This window comes from Gossypium hirsutum, chromosome D01 (assembly GCF_007990345.1).
Source record: "Gossypium hirsutum isolate 1008001.06 chromosome D01, Gossypium_hirsutum_v2.1, whole genome shotgun sequence".
NCBI classification, from domain to species: Eukaryota; Viridiplantae; Streptophyta; class Magnoliopsida; order Malvales; family Malvaceae; genus Gossypium; species Gossypium hirsutum.
Window position 1 is genome coordinate 61,258,358 of NC_053437.1, and position 20,944 is coordinate 61,279,301.

Genomic DNA, 20,944 nt, shown 5'->3' on the forward strand with positions numbered 1-20,944 from the left:
CATAAATTGAAAAAATATGCGAATGGTGCTACTAGAAGTATTGCTGATCATTGGGGTGAGTTGGTCGCATTGAATTGCATTTTATCAAATTTGAATGATTATAGTAAGGTTAGTTCTCCCCAACTAGGCCGGAAGGATTGAAGAACTTGTTATTCTTGAATGTGGGGGAGAGAAATATCCAATCCTAGTTACTGAGTTTGGTGACTTTGCAATTTCTATGCTTTCTATAGAAAAATCAAACCTTTTCTTTATTGCATAATGATCGATGCTCAAAGACAGAATCAAAAAAGTATGATTATGGATTTGTACATAAAGGAGACATAATTAATTATTTCACTTTTGCCGAGGACACTGACATTTGGAAGGAGGCGGTCCTAAGTGCATGCGTGGATATTGAAATAATGAAACTAAAAATATCATAGAGGATTTATACTAAAAGTTAAATTGTATTTTATATTTTTTATTTAAAAAATAAATAAATTAGTCTTTATATGTTAAATGAAAGAGCAAATCAGTTCTTTATGTATAAAAACTTCACCCATTTGTATTGTTAAAAAGTGACTTGGCCAACGGAATAACCCGATAATGATACATGACGTATCATTTGCACATCATGCTAATGTATAGGGACAAGTTTTTTAACAGTAGAAATGAATTGAATTTTTAATAGAAGGATTAATTTACTCTTTGATTTAATGTATATAGGTACTAATTTACTCAATTTTTTAGTAGAGAAAACAAAATGTAATACGACTTTCATAATACTTTTACCAATAATGAATCATAAAGTTGATGATGTGCGCATCAAAATAAAGCCAAAACATGATAAATCGTATCATTGGGAGGTCAATTAATACAATAGAAGATCTATTCTTACTTCTATTAAAACAAAAAATAAAAACATGAGAAATGGGCACAATGTTGGATCTTCGAGTAAAAGGAGATGTGAGAGAGGTGATTAAGGAATTGACAACAATAGAAATGATGCATTTACAAAAAGATGATGGAAACAATATGGAAGGAAGTGAAGATTTGATTGGACAAGATTGTGGTAAATATGATCTTGAGGTGCTTGTAAGTATGTAGAAAGCAATATATGGTATAGAAGGATGAATCATGTTCATTTTGGCGTACCTTTGCCTTGTTTTGACAGGTGAAGGGGATCTGGTCTTGGAACCAAGGGCGGTGTTGGGGGATGGGGGTAAAAGGAGATGTGAGAGAGGTGATTAAGGAATTGACAACAATAGAAATGATGCATTTACAAAAAGATGATGGAAACAATATGGAAGGAAGTGAAGATTTGATTGGACAAGATTGTGGTAAATATGATCTTGAGGTGCTTGTAAGTATGTAGAAAGCAATATATGGTATAGAAGGATGAATCATGTTCATTTTGGTGTACCTTTGCCTTGTTTTGACAGGTGAAGGGGATCTGGTCTTGGATCCAAGGGCGGTGTTGGGGGATGGGGGCTGGTAAGGGGCCGAACCTATTAAAATGAAAAAAAATTTCTCTTTAACCCTTTATAATTTATAAAACTTTAATTTAGTATATAAAAAATTACAATCTAACCCCAAAATGATAGAAATTTGATTTAGTCATTTAAAATTTATAAGGATATAAGCTATAAAATTGGTGAAATTAATTTTTGCTATCGTAAAAATATACAATTTAATTTTGGTCTCCTAATTTTTTTTTTAATTTTCCCTCACTTCAAAATGGATCCCGTAATCTAATTTTATATTATCTATGTAATGACCCAAAAGTCACGGGCATCGAAAAAGTATAATATCGGGCCTCCGTCTTAGTAAATTGAGTTCGAAAATAATTATTAGAAATATTTACGAGACTAGTTGTGTGTTTAATTAAGTTTTAGATAGGTGAATTTAGCTTAATTATGAGTAATTCGGAAAAAAAGGATTAAATTGAATAAAGGGTAAAAGTCAATTATAGATCAAAAGAAAATAAGAGGGACCAAATGGGCAATTAAGCCACATTGGAGGTTGAGGCGGCATAAGATTGAAAAAAAATCTTAGATTTTTATATTATTTATTTTTATTAATATATAAATTATATTATTAAATTAATTATATTATAAATATTATGTTAAGAAATAAATTAATAAAGACAAATGTATGGTGATATTTAAGACAAGTGTATTAATAAAATACATACATTTGTAATACTTATATGTAATTATTAAATGAATATTTGTTTTAATTATTATTATATTAAGTAAGTTAAAATAAAAAGAATAAAAGAAACAAAAGAAGAAAAGAAACAGAATAGGAAAGAACGAAACAGAGAAGAAACAGGGGAGAAAGAAGAACAAGAAGAAAAAAGGGGAAATAGGGTTTCTAAAGCTTAGAATTTAATTGGGTAAGTCAATTTAGCCCTTTTTTCTTAATTTTAATATTTTAAAAGCTTTAAAACAAAGTTTTGATGGAATTAAGTTGATATTTTGGAAGTTTATAGTTTTTTTAAGCATGGTTCATGTTGAATAAATTGTTGGATTAGGGATTTAATTGAATAAATTTCAAGTTAGAATTGATAAAAGGATTAAATTGTGAAAGAAACTATAATTTTTATGTATTAGGGACTAAATTGAGGGAAATTCGAAATTAAGAAAATATGCTGAAATTTTGATAGTTAAATTTGAGTTTGGATGAAATTTAAATAGAAATAGAGTGTGAATTGAATTAGGAAAGTAAGTGAATTTAGTTAGGATTAAATTAAGAATAAAGAAGAAATTGAATAGAAATTCAATTATTTATTTTAATTTAATGCTGTAATTAATAGCAAAAATTATTATTATTTTCGTAGCTAACAAAGAACCCGAGGCATCAGCATCAAAAGGAAAGGAGAAAGCTATTGAGGACTAAAACGGGAGATTTACGGTTTGTATTACTATAATTCAAATTATTTATTTTTAAATGTTAAATTTTAATTTATGTGTTTAGTAAATGAAATGTGAGGTAAGTATTAATATTAGTATTAGTAATAGTATTATTATTATTATTAAGATGAGCGTGAATTAATTTGAATAGTTGATATGAATTAATATTTGAATTGTTTGTTGATTGAAAGTGGGAAGTGAATTTAAATCGAATAGTGACCGATATTAAATTGAATGGAAATGTATTGAGTTGTGAAAATGTGTGAATTACAGATTAATTATTGATTGAAAGGTGGAAAAATGATTGAATTGAAAGTGTGAGAAATTGTGATTGAATTGGGATTATATGTGATTTAAATACCCTATTAACTAGTCGGGCTAAGTCGGATATAGTTGGCATACCATAGGATTGGAAGAGTTCAGGGATATTTCGACCTCGAGTCAATGAGACACTGGGTGTCACTATATTTCTTCGGATAGACTCGATGAGGTACTAGGTACCAACTTTCTTTGGGTGTCAATTATTGCTTCGAACTATCCGATGAGGCACTGGGTGTCATTCTGGTGTGTTTGGTTGGATCCATGTATCCGCCAAAGTCCGAGTTTTGTTAATAGGGTAAATGATGAAATGATAAACCGAACGAGTTGGTCAAACGAGCTATTGAAATGAAATGAAAAAGTTGAATTGCGAATTGAAATGTGAAATGAGATTGAGAAATGAACCTAAGGTTCATGATTTGTTCAAACTCAAATTGTGGATATACGATATTGGTTGATGAATTGTTATTGTTGAAATATTGAATTTAAATTGTATATACGAATTATGCATTACATGTTTAAATATTGTTATAATTTGAATTATGGTAATACCACTGAGTATGAAATACTCAGCGTACGGTTGTTTCCGTGCGCAGGTCGATAGAAGTCAAAGGTCCCGGTTCAGCATCCAGACTAATCCCGACTTCAGCATAACTTTGGTGATGTATATTTTCCTTTGGGTAATGTGGCATGTACATAGGATGTGTATAAAGGTTGTTATGTTTTAATATAAATGGTTAAAAAAATGTTAGTATTAAAAGTTTATGAATTATTATGAAAGAAGTTTATCTATTTTGATTTATTTATTACCTTGTTAAATTTTAAATTGATATTATGTTGATTGAGTTTGATTAGAAGTATTTAGAATAGAAAATGTGAATGTGAAATGAATTGGTTGATTGGTTATATTTGGAAATGTTATGAATTTTAAATTGCAGGGGGTTTGATGTAAAAATAAGCAGAAATGTTGCCGAAATTTTTCTAAAAATGAATGAAATCAATTAGTAAAATTTATAACAATTTATGAATTATTTTAATAGGTTGGTTATTTATTTAAGAATTATTTTTAAATTGCTTGGTATGTCCGGTAATGCCTCGTAACCCTGTTTCGGCGACGGTTTGGGGTTAGGGGTGTTACAATCTATTTTTATATATATATTTTAAAGATATTTTTAGACAAAAGATAACATAATCTATATCTATATATATATATAATAAGGGAAAATATTTGATGCACTCTTTATGCATAAGTTTCTTGCATCATCGGTGAATAATAACATAATATCTCATCACTAAATAAAACAAAAAATAGTAACAAACTTATAAATAAATACTAATAATTTTATTTAAATATAATTAAATAATAATTAATTATAAATAAATGTTAAAACTTTAAATCTTCAAACTCAAGATCTTAAATCCGAAAGTTATTAATATTTATTTATAATAGTTGTAAATAAACAAGTCCTCTATAATAATGATCTCTCGTATTATTATTCACTAATAGTGAATGAAACTTATACACTGATTCCATAAAATATTAAACACTAAAAACCAATCAAGTTTATTAACTTATTTTTAAATTTCACTATAATGCATAGAATAGGGCAAATTACTAAAAAAAACCATTTTTTTTCAAAATTTACCTAAATGGGCCCTTTATGTAATTATTTACCGGAATGGTCCGTTTTCCGCAAAATCGCGTCCATGTCAGCGCGATTTGCTGACGTGGACACAAATCTCGCCCCCTAGGACGCGATTTGCTGACGTGGCATGAACAGTTTATGTTTTTTAGCTTGGAAAACTTTGAAAGGCCATAACTTTTCGCTCGGTTGTCCGATTGAGACGAATTTTTTTATTTCGAATAACTTTTCGAGATCTACGCGCTACCGCACTTTTCATATAAAAAGATCTCTTTTTTCCCCTAAATTTCGATTTTTTCGGTTCAAAATTAAATTTTGAAACATTCAAATCATTATTTTCCTATTTTATTTGAAGTAAACACAATATTTTTTTTTTACAGAATTATTGTATTATTTTTTTTGATTTGACACGTGTATGGAATAGGTCCGATAAATCGTTAGAACGTAAGTAATATAATTAAGATGATAACAATATTTTTATAATATGTTAATTAATTAGTTTAGTTGGTTAAGATGCTTGCTCTTTTCTCTTAGAATCTTGGTTCAAATCTTAACAAGTACAATTTTTTTTGAATCAATTAACTCTTCAATATTACATCAATAGCAACAAGTACAATAAAGATTCAAAATTGTTACCAACAAGATTTGAACCAAGGTTCTAAGGGAAAAGAGCAAGCATATTAACCAATAAACTAAACTAATTAATTGACATATTATAAAAATACTGTTATTATCTTAATTATATTACTTACATTCTAACGATTTATCGGACCTATTCCATACACGTGTCAAATCAGAAAAAATAATATAACAATTCTGTAAAAAAAAATCCGGTGTTTACTTCAAATAAAATAGGAAAATAATGATTTGAATGTTTCAAAATTTAATTTTGAACCGAAAAAATCGAAATTTAGGGGTAAAAAGAGATCTTTTTTGACGAAAAGTGCGGCAGTGCGTAGATCTCGAAAATTTATTCGAAATAAAAAAAATTCGTCTTAATCGGACAACCGAGCGAAAAGTTATGGCCTTTCAAAGTTTTTCAAACTAAAAAACATAAACGGTTCATGCCACGTCAACAAATTGCGTCCTAGGGGGCGCGATTTGTGTCCACGTCAGCAAATCGCGCTGACGTGGACGCAAATTCCTGGCGCGTACCCTGACATCGCGCTGACATGGACGCGATTTCGCGAAAAACGGATCATTCCGGTAAATAATTACATAAAGGGCCCATTTCGATAAATTTAAAAAAAAAAAAGAGTTTTTCTTGATAAATTACCCCCATAGAATAATATCTTATTTATAAATAGAGAGTGGTTAGGGATCTTAGAAATAAGAAGCTGATAAACACACGCACACAAAAAGAGAGGAAATTAGAGGAGAGGGAGATGGCGCTAATGTGGATGCTATTTGTGTTCACGTCAGCAAAGTGCGTTGACATAGACGCGATTTACTGACACGTCCCTTGACTTTGCGCTGACGTGGACGCGATTTAGGGAAAAAGCGTTCATTCCGGTAAATAATAAAATACCAAGCCTATTTCGATAAATTTAAAAAAAAAGTGGCTTTTTTGGTATTTTACCTTGTCTTCTGTTCATTAGGTTTTTTTTTTCCAATTTTTTTTAGTTTCAATCATATCTATTTTTTTACACAATATTGAAATTACTCATAACTCTTCTCCACCCATAAATAAGAGCACTCAAACTCACATAATATTGCATTAACAATAATACGCATACCAATCGAACTAATATTCAATCAATTTTTGTTGAACTTTTCACTTCAGCTGATTGATTATAGAATATATGAATACATGAATAATAAAATATAGAAAAAAATAATTATATTATCATATAGAATATATGAATACATGAATAATAAAATATAAAAAAATAATTATATTATCATATAGAATATATTATATGAGGTATAAAAAAATTGTATAAATATATAGAACCCAAAACATAATTATAACATAAAAGTAGTGCAAATATTACTATTACAGTTTTATCTGCTCTAAATTAGTTAATTAATTAATCAGAATTGCGGCACTAGCATGTGCAACATTTGAGCAATGCCATGGTCTTGATTTTGATAGTCAACTTTATATATATATATTACATCGTTCTGAGTGAAAAAAAAAACTTACATATATTATCAAAATTTTATATAAAAAATTAAATATGAGTTTAATTGAAATAATAGAAGTAAAGTTTTTATATTTATAATTATTTGTGTTTAAATTTTATTATGGGTAGTTTTTCTTGTAGATAATTGTTGAATATAAAAAATAAAAAATACCCTCGTAAGTATATTTATATTTTGTAAAAAAGATAAATACTTTAATAATTAGATTACTATGTAATTTATCTCATGAACTTATTTTCCGTCATTTAAGTTGGAAACTCTGCATTAATACTATTAGTTTATGTTGATGTGACATTGATGGCTTATCTCATGGTGACACGTGATAACCTCTCAATATGACATGTGATGAACATAAATTAAAACTTTTTAAAAATATAAATTAATCTTAAAATGTATAATTTTTTGGACAAGTTTACGTACCAAATAGGTATTTTTAGACAAATTCAAAGGACAAATTACATATTAATCTTTAGAAAATTAATGCTATTAATAAATTGAGGTTATGTGTGTGTCTGATTTTAAGTTCAAATATCAACTAAGTATTTTTAAACAAATTTAGGGAGCAAACTATGTATTAATCCATAATAATTTTTAAATATAAATAAAAATATGTAGTTTTGATATCCGGATTTTATGCAAAGTTGGTCTAATTGATTTGTCTTTATATCCCAGTATTTTAAATTACTTGAGTGCTTCTTTATTTCCACCAATATGTGTATATAAATATATATCGCTTCCACCATGAAAGCTTACTTCTCTTGGGACCTAATTGCCATCATCAGCTCAATTCCAAAATTCGGCGCAGGTCACATTCTAAGCAACTTTGATCATTCTTTTTCATTATTAAAACTATTTTTTGTTATTATATATCGCCCAAAATCAAATATCTATATATATATATATGGACAATTTTTTTTTAAGAGTTAGAACTAAATTGTATACTTTTATGATAATAAGAGTGTAATTTTATCTTTTTTAATAGTTTATATCTTTATAATCTTTAAATGATTAAATCAATTTATTGAAAGCTAAAATATACTTTTATCATTACTAATTTAAAATTTTATAAATTAAAAAGAGATTTAAATGAAAATTTCTCTAGTTTTAAGTTGGGGAAAACTCTTTCAAATCAAGAATGAAATCAAATTAAGTTATAATTTTATAAGAATGTTTTTTGTGTTTTATATAATAAATTAATAAATTAGTAATTAGTAATCAAACAACTTTACTAATATAATTAAAATTAATTAATTTTTATATAAATTTTTAATAAATATATTTATTACATACATTTTTTATTCACGTTACAAGCATGTGATAAATAAATCTAAAGCTCTGTTTGTTTTACTGAAAATGACTTTTGGAAAATGTTTTTTCATTTTCCTGTGTTTGTTTAGTAGAAAACAACGAAAAATGACTTACAGGTCAATGAAAAATAAGTCTTTTTTCCTGTCAAATGACTTCACATTTTGAAAAGCATAAGTCAGTTTCTGGAAAAGAGCTCATCTATATGTAATTTTATTTTTATATAAATAACTTAAATCAAACTTAATATTATTATATTGATAATAAAATTTATTTTTATTTTTAAAAATATTTAAAATATAATATAAAATATTATAATTTTCAATATTATTAAACATATATATAAATATTTATATTTAAGCATATAATAAATTATTAATATAAATAATATAATTTATTATTTTAATAAATTATTTAATATTTCAATTTTATTTTAATAATAATATTTTTCACATATTATTGAAAATATTCAATATTAATATTTTAATAATAAATATTTATTACAATTATAAATATATTAATAATAAATGTTTGTAGTATAAAGGTTAAAATATGTCATAAGTCAATATACTCTTCACAAATTTAGAATTTAGTCCTTGCACTTTTATTTTCAGGAATCTAGTCCCTCTACTTTTTAGATTTGAAAATCAAGTCCAATTGTTAATATTGTTAAATTTTTTCGTCAATTTTGTTGATGTCACATTTTTTAATAAAGAATATTCACTTGGTAGTCATGTAACTAAAATATGACATTGTAATGAACCTGAATTTAATAAAATATTTTTAATTTATGCAAAAGCAATGTAAAATATAAATTTATAGATATAAGATAAACTCAATTAAACAATGATAAGATAAGAAAATCTCACATGTATGTTTGTTTAATTGAAAACAGCTTTTATAAAATATTTTCAGAAAATTTGCCAAACAATACAGATTCATCTAAACACCAGAAAAGTATTAGTTGGCTAAAAACAGAAACTCCAATGGTGAAAAAGGTGAATCTAGAATAAGAGAAAAGTAAAAAGTTATGGGAGAGATTGAAAAAAAGTTGAAATAAAAAAAAAAGTTTAGTACTTGAGGTTTTAATTGCATTGAAAATGTTTTTTTTTTGAACGTTGGAAAATTTTAATTAGCATTAACAATCGTTGGACAGGTTTTTTTTAACGTTTTTCTAGTTTTTATTAATGTATTAACACCATTAATTAATCTAATTAAAATCTTTTAATGGTTTTTAATTAAATTAATTAATCCAGCTTTTAATTGCATTGGAAATGTTTTTTTTTAACTTTGGAAACTTTTAATTAGCATTAACAGTAATTGGAAAGGTTTAATTAGCATTAACAATAATTGGAAAGTTTTTTTTTTAACGTTTTTTCATTAACAGATTTTAATTGCATTAATTAATAGTGTTAATGTTAATTAATCCAGCTATTTAATCGTTTTCTTATTATTTCAATTTTTCTTCAATTACCCCCGTAATTTTTACTTTTCTTAGAAGTATTTCGGTTTTTTTCCTCTCATTCTAAATTTATCTTTCTCACTATCGGAGTTTCTGTTTTTAGCCAAGTATATATCAATTTTTTCTTCTTCTTTGTCATCATGCTTCTTCACTTAATGACGGTATCATTCAAGTCTTTTGACAAAAAAAACCCGCTGGCACCAGAGGTGAATCTAGGGGGCTGGCAAGGGCCCTAACCCCCCGTAAAATGGAAAATTACTATTTAGACTCTTTAAAATATTTTAAAATTTTAAATTAGTAAAGATAAAATTTTACTTTGCCTTCCTAAAATTATAAAAATTCGATTTAATCTTTTAAAAATTATAAAGATATAAACTATAAAAAATTAAAATTTCATTCGGTCCCCTAAGAAATTGTTCTGGCTTCGCCCTGTATATAGATCATAAATGGAAATTTCAAATTACTAGAATTTTAATTCTAATTTTGCAATAAGAAACTATGGGGTTTTTTTTTTTTTTGCAAGAACAAGATTATGAAATTTTCGTTTCCTTGTATCGTAGGCAACTTTGATTGATCCATGCATAAAGGGCACCTTGAATGTGCTGAGATCCTGTTCAAAAGCCAGCAGCGTGAAAAGGGTTGTTCTCACCTCTTCTTGCTCTTCAATACGCTACCGTTTTGATGTCCAGAACCAGCAAATTTCTTCTCTTAACGAATCACATTGGAGTGATCCAAACTATTGCAAACGCTACAATGTAAAAAACATGCAGGATGACTGCAGCATTTTTCTTCCGTCTGTTAATTTGTTTACATGAATTTTATTTTCCCTGAAAACCTTGGTTTCCCCATGCAGCTGTTTTATGCGTATGCAAAGACAATGGGTGAACAAGAAGCATGGAGAGTAGCAAAAGAAAGTGGGATGGATTTGGTGGTTGTCAACCCGTCTTTCGTGGTTGGTCCTTTGCTTGCGCCGCAACCGACCAGTACTTTGTTGCTGATACTCTCCATTGTTAAAGGTCAGATATTTCTTTTGCCAATCAGGATGAGGTAGAAGAAGGTAGAAACGTAGAGATGGCCGAATGGATCCCCTTTTCCCTTGTGCTCTCATGCTTATATAGTGGATCATTTTTATCTCATAGTGCCACGTGACGGGTTGTATTGGCAGATTAGAAGTTAGGGGTTAGAGGTCAGTGACCAAACATTCACTGCCAACATAGGTTGTTTGGCGTTGTGGTATGTCCCATGTGATCATGTCTGTGTCTTAGGTTATCTTATTCTAACGTCGCAGTCTCCTGCGGTACTGACTAATGAGTGTGCTTGCTCATCGTACAAGCCGTTACAAAGAGTTGTCATGGAGAGTTTTTGAGGGGTTCACACAAATGGTCCTACTGGGGTATAAAAAAAAGTATTCGAGTTAGTATTCTAAGGAAACATTATAACGAAGGATGATGGATGGAATTATAAAGTAACGAGAAAATAATGATAAACATTAGAATCCTTGAATCAACAAGTGTTGGATATAGTGATAGTACACATTGTACTTTCAATGGAAGAATGCATGTTCAAACCTTGGAGATAATATTGTTGGGAGGTGCAACCACAAACTTCGAGCTTGAACTGTCTTAACTTAAGCATACGTATATTGTGGACATGTTTTAAGTATAGTGCTAAAATATTGATGCAATGTTTCTTTCCTGTTTGCTGTAAGTGCCATGGCTAGTCTTCATTCCCTAAAGAAATAAATTCTCATCGACATCCTTACCAGGTATGAAAGGTGAATACCCAAACACCACAGTAGGGTTTGTGCACATAGATGACGTGATTGCAGCTCACATTTTAGCTATGGAGGAAAGCAAAGCCTCAGGCAGGTTGGTATGTTCTGGCCCGGTAGCTCATTGGGAACAGATCATTGAGATGCTGAGAGCTAAATATCCTTCTTATCCTTTTGAAAACAAGTGAGTCACAAACCATTTCGAAATGTCTCATATGTTTAATGTTTCCCTTTTATCCATCTAGTATCACTTATCAAGTATCATCGGGAAACATTGCAACATGCTATGAAGCAGAAACTAGTAATTGACTTTATCAACTAAATCGGCACTGTAGGTGTAGCAGTCAAGAAGGAGACAACAATGCACATTGCATGGACACGAGTAAGATTCAACAGTTGGGATTACCGGAATTCAAATCACTTCCTCAAATGTTTGATGATTGTATTAAGAGTTTTCATGACCCAGGATTTCTGTGAAGTTCACTTGTTTTGTGGAAATGGGTTCATATGTAAGAGCATTAGCACTACTTAACGGTATCCTTATTTCTATGAACCCCTGCTCTAGCAAAAGTATATTATACGTTTCTAAATCAGTAATAATTATAGTTGATCGGGTCAAGATTTTTTTTTTTAAATTTAAGCTTTTTTTTAGTTAATTTGGTCCGCTCAAAAAAGTCTATTTCACAATTCAAAAAGTACTAAAATATTAAAAATATTATTTTTAATTGTTATTTTATATATTTTATAATTGAATTTAAATAGTAATTTTTTTATTATTTAAATTAAATTTAGACTAAAACGGGTTAGTTCAAAGTGCAAAAATCTTTATCCAAACTTAACTCAAATTAAGTTGGGTAAGTTACCTGTTCCCTAAATAAGTCTAGTAATAATATGATTAGTTAGACTGATGATATCGATGTATCTGGGATAGTGAACTCGGTTAGTAACGAGAGAAGAAGAGAAGCGGAAGTTACCTTGACGGGTGGCAAATGTGAGTTATGATCACTTCTCGAACTACTCTAGGTCCTCCAAGGTCCTTAGGAAGGCAACTCAACTCCCGAGGTTTGTTGCAGCTAGTCGGGTGGAGGCCCCAAAGGGCCGATATGTTAGGCATCAAGAGAGGTTATGGAGAAATCCTAAGCAAGGCCTCAATAAAAAGCATTTTTACTGGAAAAGTAATAGTCAATAAAATTTAGTCGCTAAAATTTATAGTGATGATATTTTTTTTGAAAGATAAATTCATTAATTCATTCAAAGAATGGAACCATACAATTTAGATAAAAAAATAGTAAATATTCATCGTAAATGATGAAAGATAAGTTCTATCAACACAACAATACAAAGACTTTAACCTAAATATCAATAAAATATTATGATACATTAACAGTTGGTTTTGTCACAACTCAAGCACGACATATCTAGAATGATTGCAAGCACTTAATACGTACGGTAAGGAAATTAACCCTGAATAGTCCAAAGCAGAGAGCAAAAATTGACAAAAGAATTGAATATTCACCAAATTAGAGAGGACGACAACAAAATCATCCCTAAAATTACTTGTAAAACTAATATTACGTGCATAAATAAGACTAAAAACGTGCTAGAAGAGCAGAAAAAACTTCTAAAACTAAAGACTTATTAAACAATTAGAAAACAAACAATAAAAACATATCAAACTTAAGACAATACGGGTCCAAATCGACATGTGAAATCATTTATTATTCTAAAAATACTTTTAAAACAGAAATAGATTAAGAAGTTGACGAAGAGCCACCCACTTTTTTAAAAAACTACTGGTAGTCGGTAGAGTTTTAGCGAATGACAGGCACCCTCAGCTGTCCATCACAACTTGTGAAGACAACAAAGATACCCACAAAACAGATCTGTAAACTGAAAAGAGAGAAAACACGTGTAATAAATGAGAGAAAAAAGAAAAAAAAATTGATGGAAGAAGAAAAAAGCTGGCAATAACCAACTTGGAAATTGACACCGCCACTGATGTAGTGATCAAATTTTAATTCGTTACTCCTTGTCACAAATAACTCTGCCAGTATTAGTGTCAATTATTAAAAAAAATTCACAACTGTTCAATTTTCTGACATTATAATTGTTAGCAACTACTATAAAAAAATCAACATAATATCTTTATCTATTATCACCAATTTGTTTGACACTAAAATTAAAATTTGTGGCAAAAAAATCCAGTTTCAAAAAATCCATTTGCATTAGTTTGCTGCAAAATAAAGAAAAATATATCTTTTTTCAATTTTTAAAATTCTTTTAAAATAAACATCAAATTCATAAAATCTGTATAAGGTTAGTTTTTTTATTTAAAGTAAGATTAAATTGATAAATTGTATAAATTTTGAGCCTTTAATCTAATATATATATATTTAAAGTTACAATTTAGGAAAGCATTCCAATGTGACGCGGTTAAGAAATTGCTATTTGGCAACTTAATTATTTGCTAATTAGAAAACTTACACCATCCTTCCATCAAAGATTTAAAGAGGAAGTGATCAAAATATTCCATGTTGATAATGTTAGTGATGAACTTTTTTTTTTTTAATTTGATGACCAAAACAGAAATTTGTTAATAGTTGAGTAATCAATTATGTAGTTTATCCAATTGTTTTTTTTTTGCCTTTTTTAAGGTTAAAATATGTTATTAGTCCTTATAGTTATCTAGAATTTGAGATTTAATCCCTCTACTTTAAAAATTAAAAATTCAATCCTCCTATATTTCCAGTTTAAAAATATTGTTGTCTAATTATTATCGTCGTTGGTAATTTCGGTCAAAATTTGTCAACTAAACATGCTTATTTTTTATTAATAATATGCTACGTCATATGAAGGCAGACTAATCAACATGTCAAAATGACAAAATTTGATAAAAAATGCTAATAATATTAATGATCAGTTTGATATTTTTAAATTAGAAAAGTAATAGTATCTGATTTTAAATTTATACATAAATTACACCCAAAGCTACTAAATTATAAGTAACTTTACATTTTGGTCACTCAACTTCAGAAAGTTATAGAATTGTCAATGAACTATTTGCAAGTTTTCATTTAAGTCACTGAACTATTCAAAAGTTTTATTCAAGTCATTGGACTGTCAAGTTCTTTTTTTAAGTCTGGCTAGTCAGCTCCAAGTAACAATTCAACAATCTATACGATGTATCAATTAATACTTGTCAATGAGTAGAAAAACATATCTTAGATCCAAGTCGATCCGACGATCAGTGTCAGAGATTGGAGAAAAAATTGTTTGGATTTTGGTTCATAGATTCGTAACATTCAAAGTTGCTTAATGAAAAAAATTGAATTGTAGAAGAGAAGGGGAATGAGAGTTTGCGATTGGTGCAGACGATGCGGACAGAAAAGGCCATGTAACACCGATTTTAACAACCCAGCGACTTAAAAACTTTCAAATAGTTAAGTGATCATTTTGTAACATTTTGAAGTTGAGTAGCCAAAATGTAAACTTAATAATAGTTTAGTGACATTGGGTGCAGTTTATCCCTAATTTTTTAAGAACATGGACTAAATCACATATCTTGTCAAAGTACAAGAACTAACAACATAGTTTGACCTTTCTTTTAATTTCCAAACCCTAAACCCTATGCCAAAATTAAAGAACTTGAAAGAACTAAAAGCTTAGACAGAGACGGAAAACAGAGAGGAGGGTCAACAATGGCTTTGTATCTTGTACGAGCAATCAAATTAACAAACACAATAAGAACAACCACCCTACTACTTAGAAGCTCAAATACCCAAACCCGCAACATCTCTCACTTTCTCGTTTCTCATAACCAATTAACTCCCCGTTCCCAAAACCTCACTCCTTTCTGTTCATTTGATTTTCTTAGAGATTCTCGCCGTGGTTTCGCCAAAGGAAAAAAATCAAGTATTTTTTCTATCTCCGTCATTCTGATTTTCTGCTGAGATTTCGTTGTTTTCTTTCATCTTTTCGTGGATTGTGTTAATGGGTTGCTTGTTGTTTTGCTAAAATGAGCTTATATATATTAGAATGAATTGGATTCTTATGAAAACTAAAAGAAATGGGGTATTTCGTAGTGATTTTTCCTTAATTTTGCATTGTCACAGAGGATGATTCTGGTGGGAGTACAATGGAACTTGCTCCTGATATTGGGCCTTCTGTTAAAGCAAGTGCTGCATCACAGATGGATGCAGCAATAGTTGCCTTATCGCGGGAGCTAGCCAAATTGAGAACAGGAAGGGCATCTGCAGGTATTCACTATTCATCGACTTCATTTGCATTTTTTTTTAAATTTCATTGTATTGTAGTATAATGGTTTGAAGTTAAAACAATTTTGTTGTGTTTGTACAGGAATGCTTGATCATATTATCGTTGAAACTGATGGTGTAAAGATGCAACTGAACCATTTAGCTGTTGTTTCTGTTATTGATTCAAAAACCTTATCGGTGAATCCATATGATCCCAATGTAAGAGTCCCAAGTCTCTTCTATACCGCATTACAATAATTTGGGCTTAGGGTTTGAGGTTTAGGGTATGTCAAATTACAATAATGTACAATCCGCGTTAGAGAAAACGTTGATGGGTTTTTTTTGCAGACTCTCAAAGCATTAGAGAGTGCCATCATTTCATCTCCGTTAGGCTTAAATCCAAAGGTGGATGGTCAACGGTTGATCGCACCTATTCCACCGTAAGTGTTTATGCTGACTACTTTCCATTTGGTTTTATCCGCAATGAGTGTTTCCTATGTTTTTTTTCATGCTTTGTTGTTATATATCCGTTGTCCATTTTGCTTTATGGTCCCTCAACTGATTTAGTCATTCTTTGTTTTGTCATGACCAGATTAACAAAAGAGCATATGCAGGTGGGTTTAGGATTTTCATGCCCTTTTTTTTTCACTTATTTTGTACTTTCATCTATATGCTATTTGCTGCTAAGATATTCTTACATCTACCAGGCTATGTGCAAAGTTGTTGCCAAGTCTTCCGAAGATGTTAAACAAAGCATAAGAAGGGCTCGACAAAAGGTATTGAGTAATATCTCTGATTTTACTTTTATTGGTAAATTTAATGCAAAGAAAGTAATTATGAGTTCTAACTAGTGGATGAAACTTTTAAAAATGAAATGTCCAGTTTTGAATGCGAAATCTCTTCTTATGGAAGAAGGTTCTCCTAGCTATGTTCTAGATGTTCGTAATATGGTGATTTTGCACGTATTGCCTGCACTACTTTTTAGTGGATGATCTTTTATAGCATGCTTAAAATATCGATTTTTATTTTATTTTTTAATGTTATACATGGCAAGTGCTAAGTAAATATTTTGCTTGCTTTACAGGCATTGGATACAATAAAGAAAGCGGGTTCTAGTTTTCCCAAGGATGAGGCTAAGAGATTTGAGAAAGAAGTGAGCTTGTTTCATTGCGGTTGAATAACGTGATTGAAGTTGTGGATTAATTAGACTGGCCATCTACTGATGTTTGAAAATTGTCTCCAGATTGATGAGCTGACTAAAAAGTTCGTCAAGTCCGCCGATGAATTGTGCAAGGCAAAGGAGAAGGAGATTACTCAAGGCTGAGAAGCAATGTTGTGGTGCTCATACGATCCAACAAAATTTCTTTGCATTGAAAGCTTAGGTGCCTAGTTCAAACTAGTTTTCGACTTGATATATATGGTAACATTTACTGTCGACTTTGATTGATTCAATGGTGAAATTAAATTTTTATGCTTTTGCCATAAGGTTCAGCTGATGAGTTTTTGGGGCAAACATGAATGACTTTTCATGCACTCTTTCGTCCAAATTCATGGACCATATTGAATGTATTTTAAACATATAAATTTTAAAAAGATGCAATGAGTTACAACTTTTGAATCCCATGAATTATTATGTTTTTGTTTGTTTGGAAAGAATTAAAGAATATGATTTAGGGATTAATTTTGTTATACATGCACATGAATCTATGTAGTATAAAAGGTGCATTTACCTTGTGGTATGTATAATTTACAAGAATGTTAAATGTTTTGGTATATGAGATATTGATTGAGTAATTGACAAAAGGAGAATATGATCATTGAGAATAGTTAAAGTATCGAACATGGTCATCGATGCCTTTGGGCATCGAATGTGATGCTTCTCACTTGGGATCACCGACGGACTAGGTAAGGGATGTTACAAGGTCTGTTGTTACCTGCTTGGACTGAGGAGATTAATGCATGCGTGTGATTGACACACTCGTATTCATGATTAGAATCAGAGAAATTGAGAGGTTGGACCCTAGTCGACCACACCAAATCGGCTCACAAATCATGGTTTTTGGGTCAAGACGAGAGACTGGGATTAGTAATAACCAGTATACAATCAACTCATAGAGTTGAAGTGAACTAAATATTTTACTTGATTTGAACCATTCCAAATATTCCAGTATACAATCAATTGGTCGTTCTGATTTAAGGGTGGGGTTATAGGGAGAAATGGGCTTTGTATTAAAAAAAAAATTATTTTGTGCATCGTACTGTTAAAAGAAAACTAGTTTCATAAAATAAGTCAAATTGTGATTTAGTTCTTTTACTATGTTTAAATTTCAAATTTAGTCCCTGTATTTTAATTTAATTCATCGGCTCCAGCATGGATTTTTCTTAAAACACCCCTTTCAATACACAAAAAAAAGTTAGAATTATGAGTTGCAAAGAATTCTTTTAAGAAAAATCTAAACATTTTACTAATAATAATTAATTACACATAATTTCAAATTTGAGAACTAAATTTTGTCTATATGAACTATGTCTGAAATTTAAGCGTGATCAAAACCATAATTTCACCGAATCCCGTGTGTTTTGGCCTGTTGGTTAGGGCATTCACCTTCCGCCTGAGTTCGAGTTGCTCTAGTTAGTTGTTATTAGGGTTTTACCCTCTTCTTAGTAATTCACAAAAAAAAAAACCATAATATCACCTGTAAAGTATTCTCAACATTATGTTGGATATAATTTGAAATAAAAAAGGTTTATTTGGGCCTCGAATAAAAAAAATTGTTTGAACCAGACATCTTTTGAATCTTTGTTTAAACCGGTCCACATGCTGGACGGGCTTGGAAGTACACGAACCGGAAAAAGAAATGGAAACCCTAAAGAAAGTATAAGATACGGCTATAAAAGCATCAGATTTAGGGTTTTTGCAGGTCTGCGAAGCTCATAGCCACTCTTTTCTTCAAGCGGGTGAGAGAGAAGAAGAAAATCCTAAGAGGCCAAAGATGCCAGCTGGTCACGGTTTACGTTCTCGAACAAGGGATTTGTTCGCCAGACCCTTTAGAAAGAAGGGTTACATTCCCTTGTCTACTTACCTCAGGACCTACAAGATCGGCGACTACGTCGACGTCAAGGTAAACGGTGCCGTTCACAAGGGTATGCCCCACAAGTTCTACCATGGTCGTACTGGTCGAGTTTGGAATGTCACAAAACGTGCCATCGGTGTCGAAGTCAACAAGCAGGTATAAAAATGACTATTTCTTTCTTTTCATTAAGAAATGAAGGTCTTTTAGTTCTGGGTTTTTTGTTTAATGAGGTTTTGGTGAATGGTGTTCTTGGGTTTTCGATCTTCACTTTGCTTGATGTATTATTTGAGTTATTTTCTGTCTTGCTGAGAATCTCTGTTTTGTTTAATGTTTTCAAATGGAATCTAAGTCATGCTTCTGAAAATCCAATTAGATTTGTTTCTCAACTTGTATTATACTGTTTTGTTATATGTACTTGTGGCTTCCATTGTTAATATCTTACGTTCTTTTATTGTAAGGTTCGATTTGCTTGCTTATATGGTAGGAATCAGTATAATTGCACTGACCTATCTTATTGTAGCAGTATAGCATTTGTTTAAATTCAGGATATATCAGGGTAGCTGTCAGGCTAAGATAATCAAAATTCACTATTTCAATAAAGATTACTTGCAAATTTCCATGATTGTTTTAATGAATGGGCTTTGATATAACGCTTAGTGCCTATATTACCTGGACTCGGGGATCAGTGTTGAATATGGAATGCGAATGGCACGGATATATGAATGGTTTGTATGTTGTAGTTTGGAAATTTATGTGCTTTGTATTGATATGTTTGTGGACTGCAGGTGGGAAACAGGATTATCAGGAAGAGGATTCATGTACGTGTTGAGCATGTACAGCCTTCGAGGTGCGCTGAGGAATTCAAGCTCAGGAAGGTGAAGAATGATCAACTCAAGGCAGAGGCTAAAGCAAAGGGTGAGGTCATTAGCACAAAAAGGCAGCCAGAAGGGCCTAGACCTGGTTTCATGGTGGATGGTGCTACACTTGAAACTGTTACGCCCATCCCATACGATGTCGTTAATGATCTCAAGGGCGGTTACTAAATCTACTCTGTTTTTTGTTTGCGGTATTGTTTTGGTTTCCTTTTTTTTTTTTTGGCAAAACATCAGTGGTGAACTGAATTAAACATTTGGAAGTGCTGTTTTCTTTAGTATATTTTGAAGAGGTACTGAATCTTCAGAGATTTTAATGTTATGATATCATTTTAGAGATTATGGATATGCCTATGATAAAGTGTAGTATTTGTTTATGCATTGTGTTTGGTATTATCATTTTGTCACAGTCCAGTTTAAAACCTTACTACTTTCATAAATTTTCATACAAATTATTTACACTTGTATATCACATAATTTATATTTTTTTGAATTTTAATATCATTATAGGTTCTTATCATATTATCATGTTTAGAATTATCCATAGTTTCTCCTCAACTTTTAAATAGGAGGATAATGTGCTTCAGCATATTGGAACTCACATCTTCTTGCATTGGCAATAATGCCAATGCTAATCGAGCTAAGACTCAATCGACAATTCAGATTTATACTTCTTTCATTTTTCAGCTTTGCATATTCTACACTTTTTAAGCTAGATAGTTCATAACCATTACATTACATTTGCATTTCAATACCTTTCTCAATATTATTTCAGCTCCTTAAAATACACACATTATTTGATTTATGATATAGACTTAACTTCTTTCATTCTTATTACTATTTCCATAAGAAAAATAAAATAAAATAAGAGCTTGAAATTAATATTAAAATCAAGAATTTTTATGGGTAAAAATTATAGGTTTGGGGTTAACTTAATCATAAAAAATAGTTTAAGGGTTTGTTTAAATAAAGTATGATAGTTTAAGGGCTTTTTAAGTATATCAACCAAAGTTATTTTTTAATCACTTTCTTTCATTTCTAGAACCAATGGAAGATCCAAATATCCATATGTAAATACATACTATATCCATGCCAGATAAAATGAGGTTTATTTCAATTCGGATTTAAAGCTTAAAACCCAGCTAAAATCAGCCCTGACTCAATTTACAAACTATTCAATTTAATCCCTTAATCAATCATAAATGTT

General features: G+C 30.2%; 3 protein-coding genes and 1 long non-coding RNA gene across 4 annotated transcripts; all 4 read left to right on the forward strand.

Annotated features, from left to right (window-relative positions):
* The first annotated feature begins 2,258 nt into the window (after positions 1-2,258).
* LOC121214012 (uncharacterized) lies at positions 2,259-3,946 on the forward strand. The gene is made up of 3 exons (XR_005909612.1): positions 2,259-2,377; positions 2,822-2,895; positions 3,809-3,946. It is a non-coding gene; the product is annotated as an uncharacterized lncRNA (long non-coding RNA).
* A 5,976-nt stretch (positions 3,947-9,922) lies between these two features.
* LOC121213616 (tetraketide alpha-pyrone reductase 2) lies at positions 9,923-12,157 on the forward strand. Its single transcript, XM_041086415.1, has 5 exons — positions 9,923-9,973; positions 10,328-10,522; positions 10,621-10,783; positions 11,533-11,722; positions 11,874-12,157. The coding sequence occupies exons 1-5, from the start codon at positions 9,923-9,925 to the stop codon at positions 12,013-12,015; spliced, it is 741 nt and encodes a 246-aa protein (XP_040942349.1). The 3' UTR covers positions 12,016-12,157.
* Positions 12,158-15,122: 2,965 nt separating this feature from the next.
* Positions 15,123-17,414, forward strand: LOC121214013 (ribosome-recycling factor). The gene is made up of 8 exons (XM_041087596.1): positions 15,123-15,450; positions 15,651-15,794; positions 15,895-16,010; positions 16,140-16,231; positions 16,384-16,405; positions 16,499-16,567; positions 16,876-16,944; positions 17,035-17,414. Exons 1-8 carry the CDS (start codon positions 15,237-15,239, stop codon positions 17,113-17,115), a joined length of 807 nt encoding a protein of 268 aa, XP_040943530.1. The 5' UTR covers positions 15,123-15,236; the 3' UTR covers positions 17,116-17,414.
* A 1,099-nt stretch (positions 17,415-18,513) lies between these two features.
* On the forward strand, positions 18,514-20,079 carry LOC121214014 (60S ribosomal protein L21-1). The gene is made up of 2 exons (XM_041087597.1): positions 18,514-19,021; positions 19,651-20,079. Exons 1-2 carry the CDS (start codon positions 18,785-18,787, stop codon positions 19,906-19,908), a joined length of 495 nt encoding a protein of 164 aa, XP_040943531.1. The 5' UTR covers positions 18,514-18,784; the 3' UTR covers positions 19,909-20,079.
* The last annotated feature ends 865 nt before the right edge of the window (positions 20,080-20,944 follow it).

Excerpts from the sequence above, each read along its gene's own strand:
- LOC121213616 (XM_041086415.1), top strand. The coding sequence starts at position 9,923 with ATGACGGTATCATTCAAGTCTTTTGACAAAAAAAACCCGCTGGCACCA. Across the intron at positions 9,974-10,327 it reads AAAACCCGCTGGCACCAGAG|GCAACTTTGATTGATCCATG; the intron begins GTGAATCTAGGG and ends CTTGTATCGTAG. Across the intron at positions 11,723-11,873 it reads TCTTATCCTTTTGAAAACAA|GTGTAGCAGTCAAGAAGGAG; the intron begins GTGAGTCACAAA and ends TCGGCACTGTAG.
- LOC121214013 (XM_041087596.1), top strand. The coding sequence starts at position 15,237 with ATGGCTTTGTATCTTGTACGAGCAATCAAATTAACAAACACAATAAGA. Across the intron at positions 16,406-16,498 it reads TAACAAAAGAGCATATGCAG|GCTATGTGCAAAGTTGTTGC; the intron begins GTGGGTTTAGGA and ends TACATCTACCAG. Across the intron at positions 16,945-17,034 it reads CTAAGAGATTTGAGAAAGAA|ATTGATGAGCTGACTAAAAA; the intron begins GTGAGCTTGTTT and ends AATTGTCTCCAG.
- LOC121214014 (XM_041087597.1), top strand. The coding sequence starts at position 18,785 with ATGCCAGCTGGTCACGGTTTACGTTCTCGAACAAGGGATTTGTTCGCC. Across the intron at positions 19,022-19,650 it reads GTGTCGAAGTCAACAAGCAG|GTGGGAAACAGGATTATCAG; the intron begins GTATAAAAATGA and ends TGTGGACTGCAG.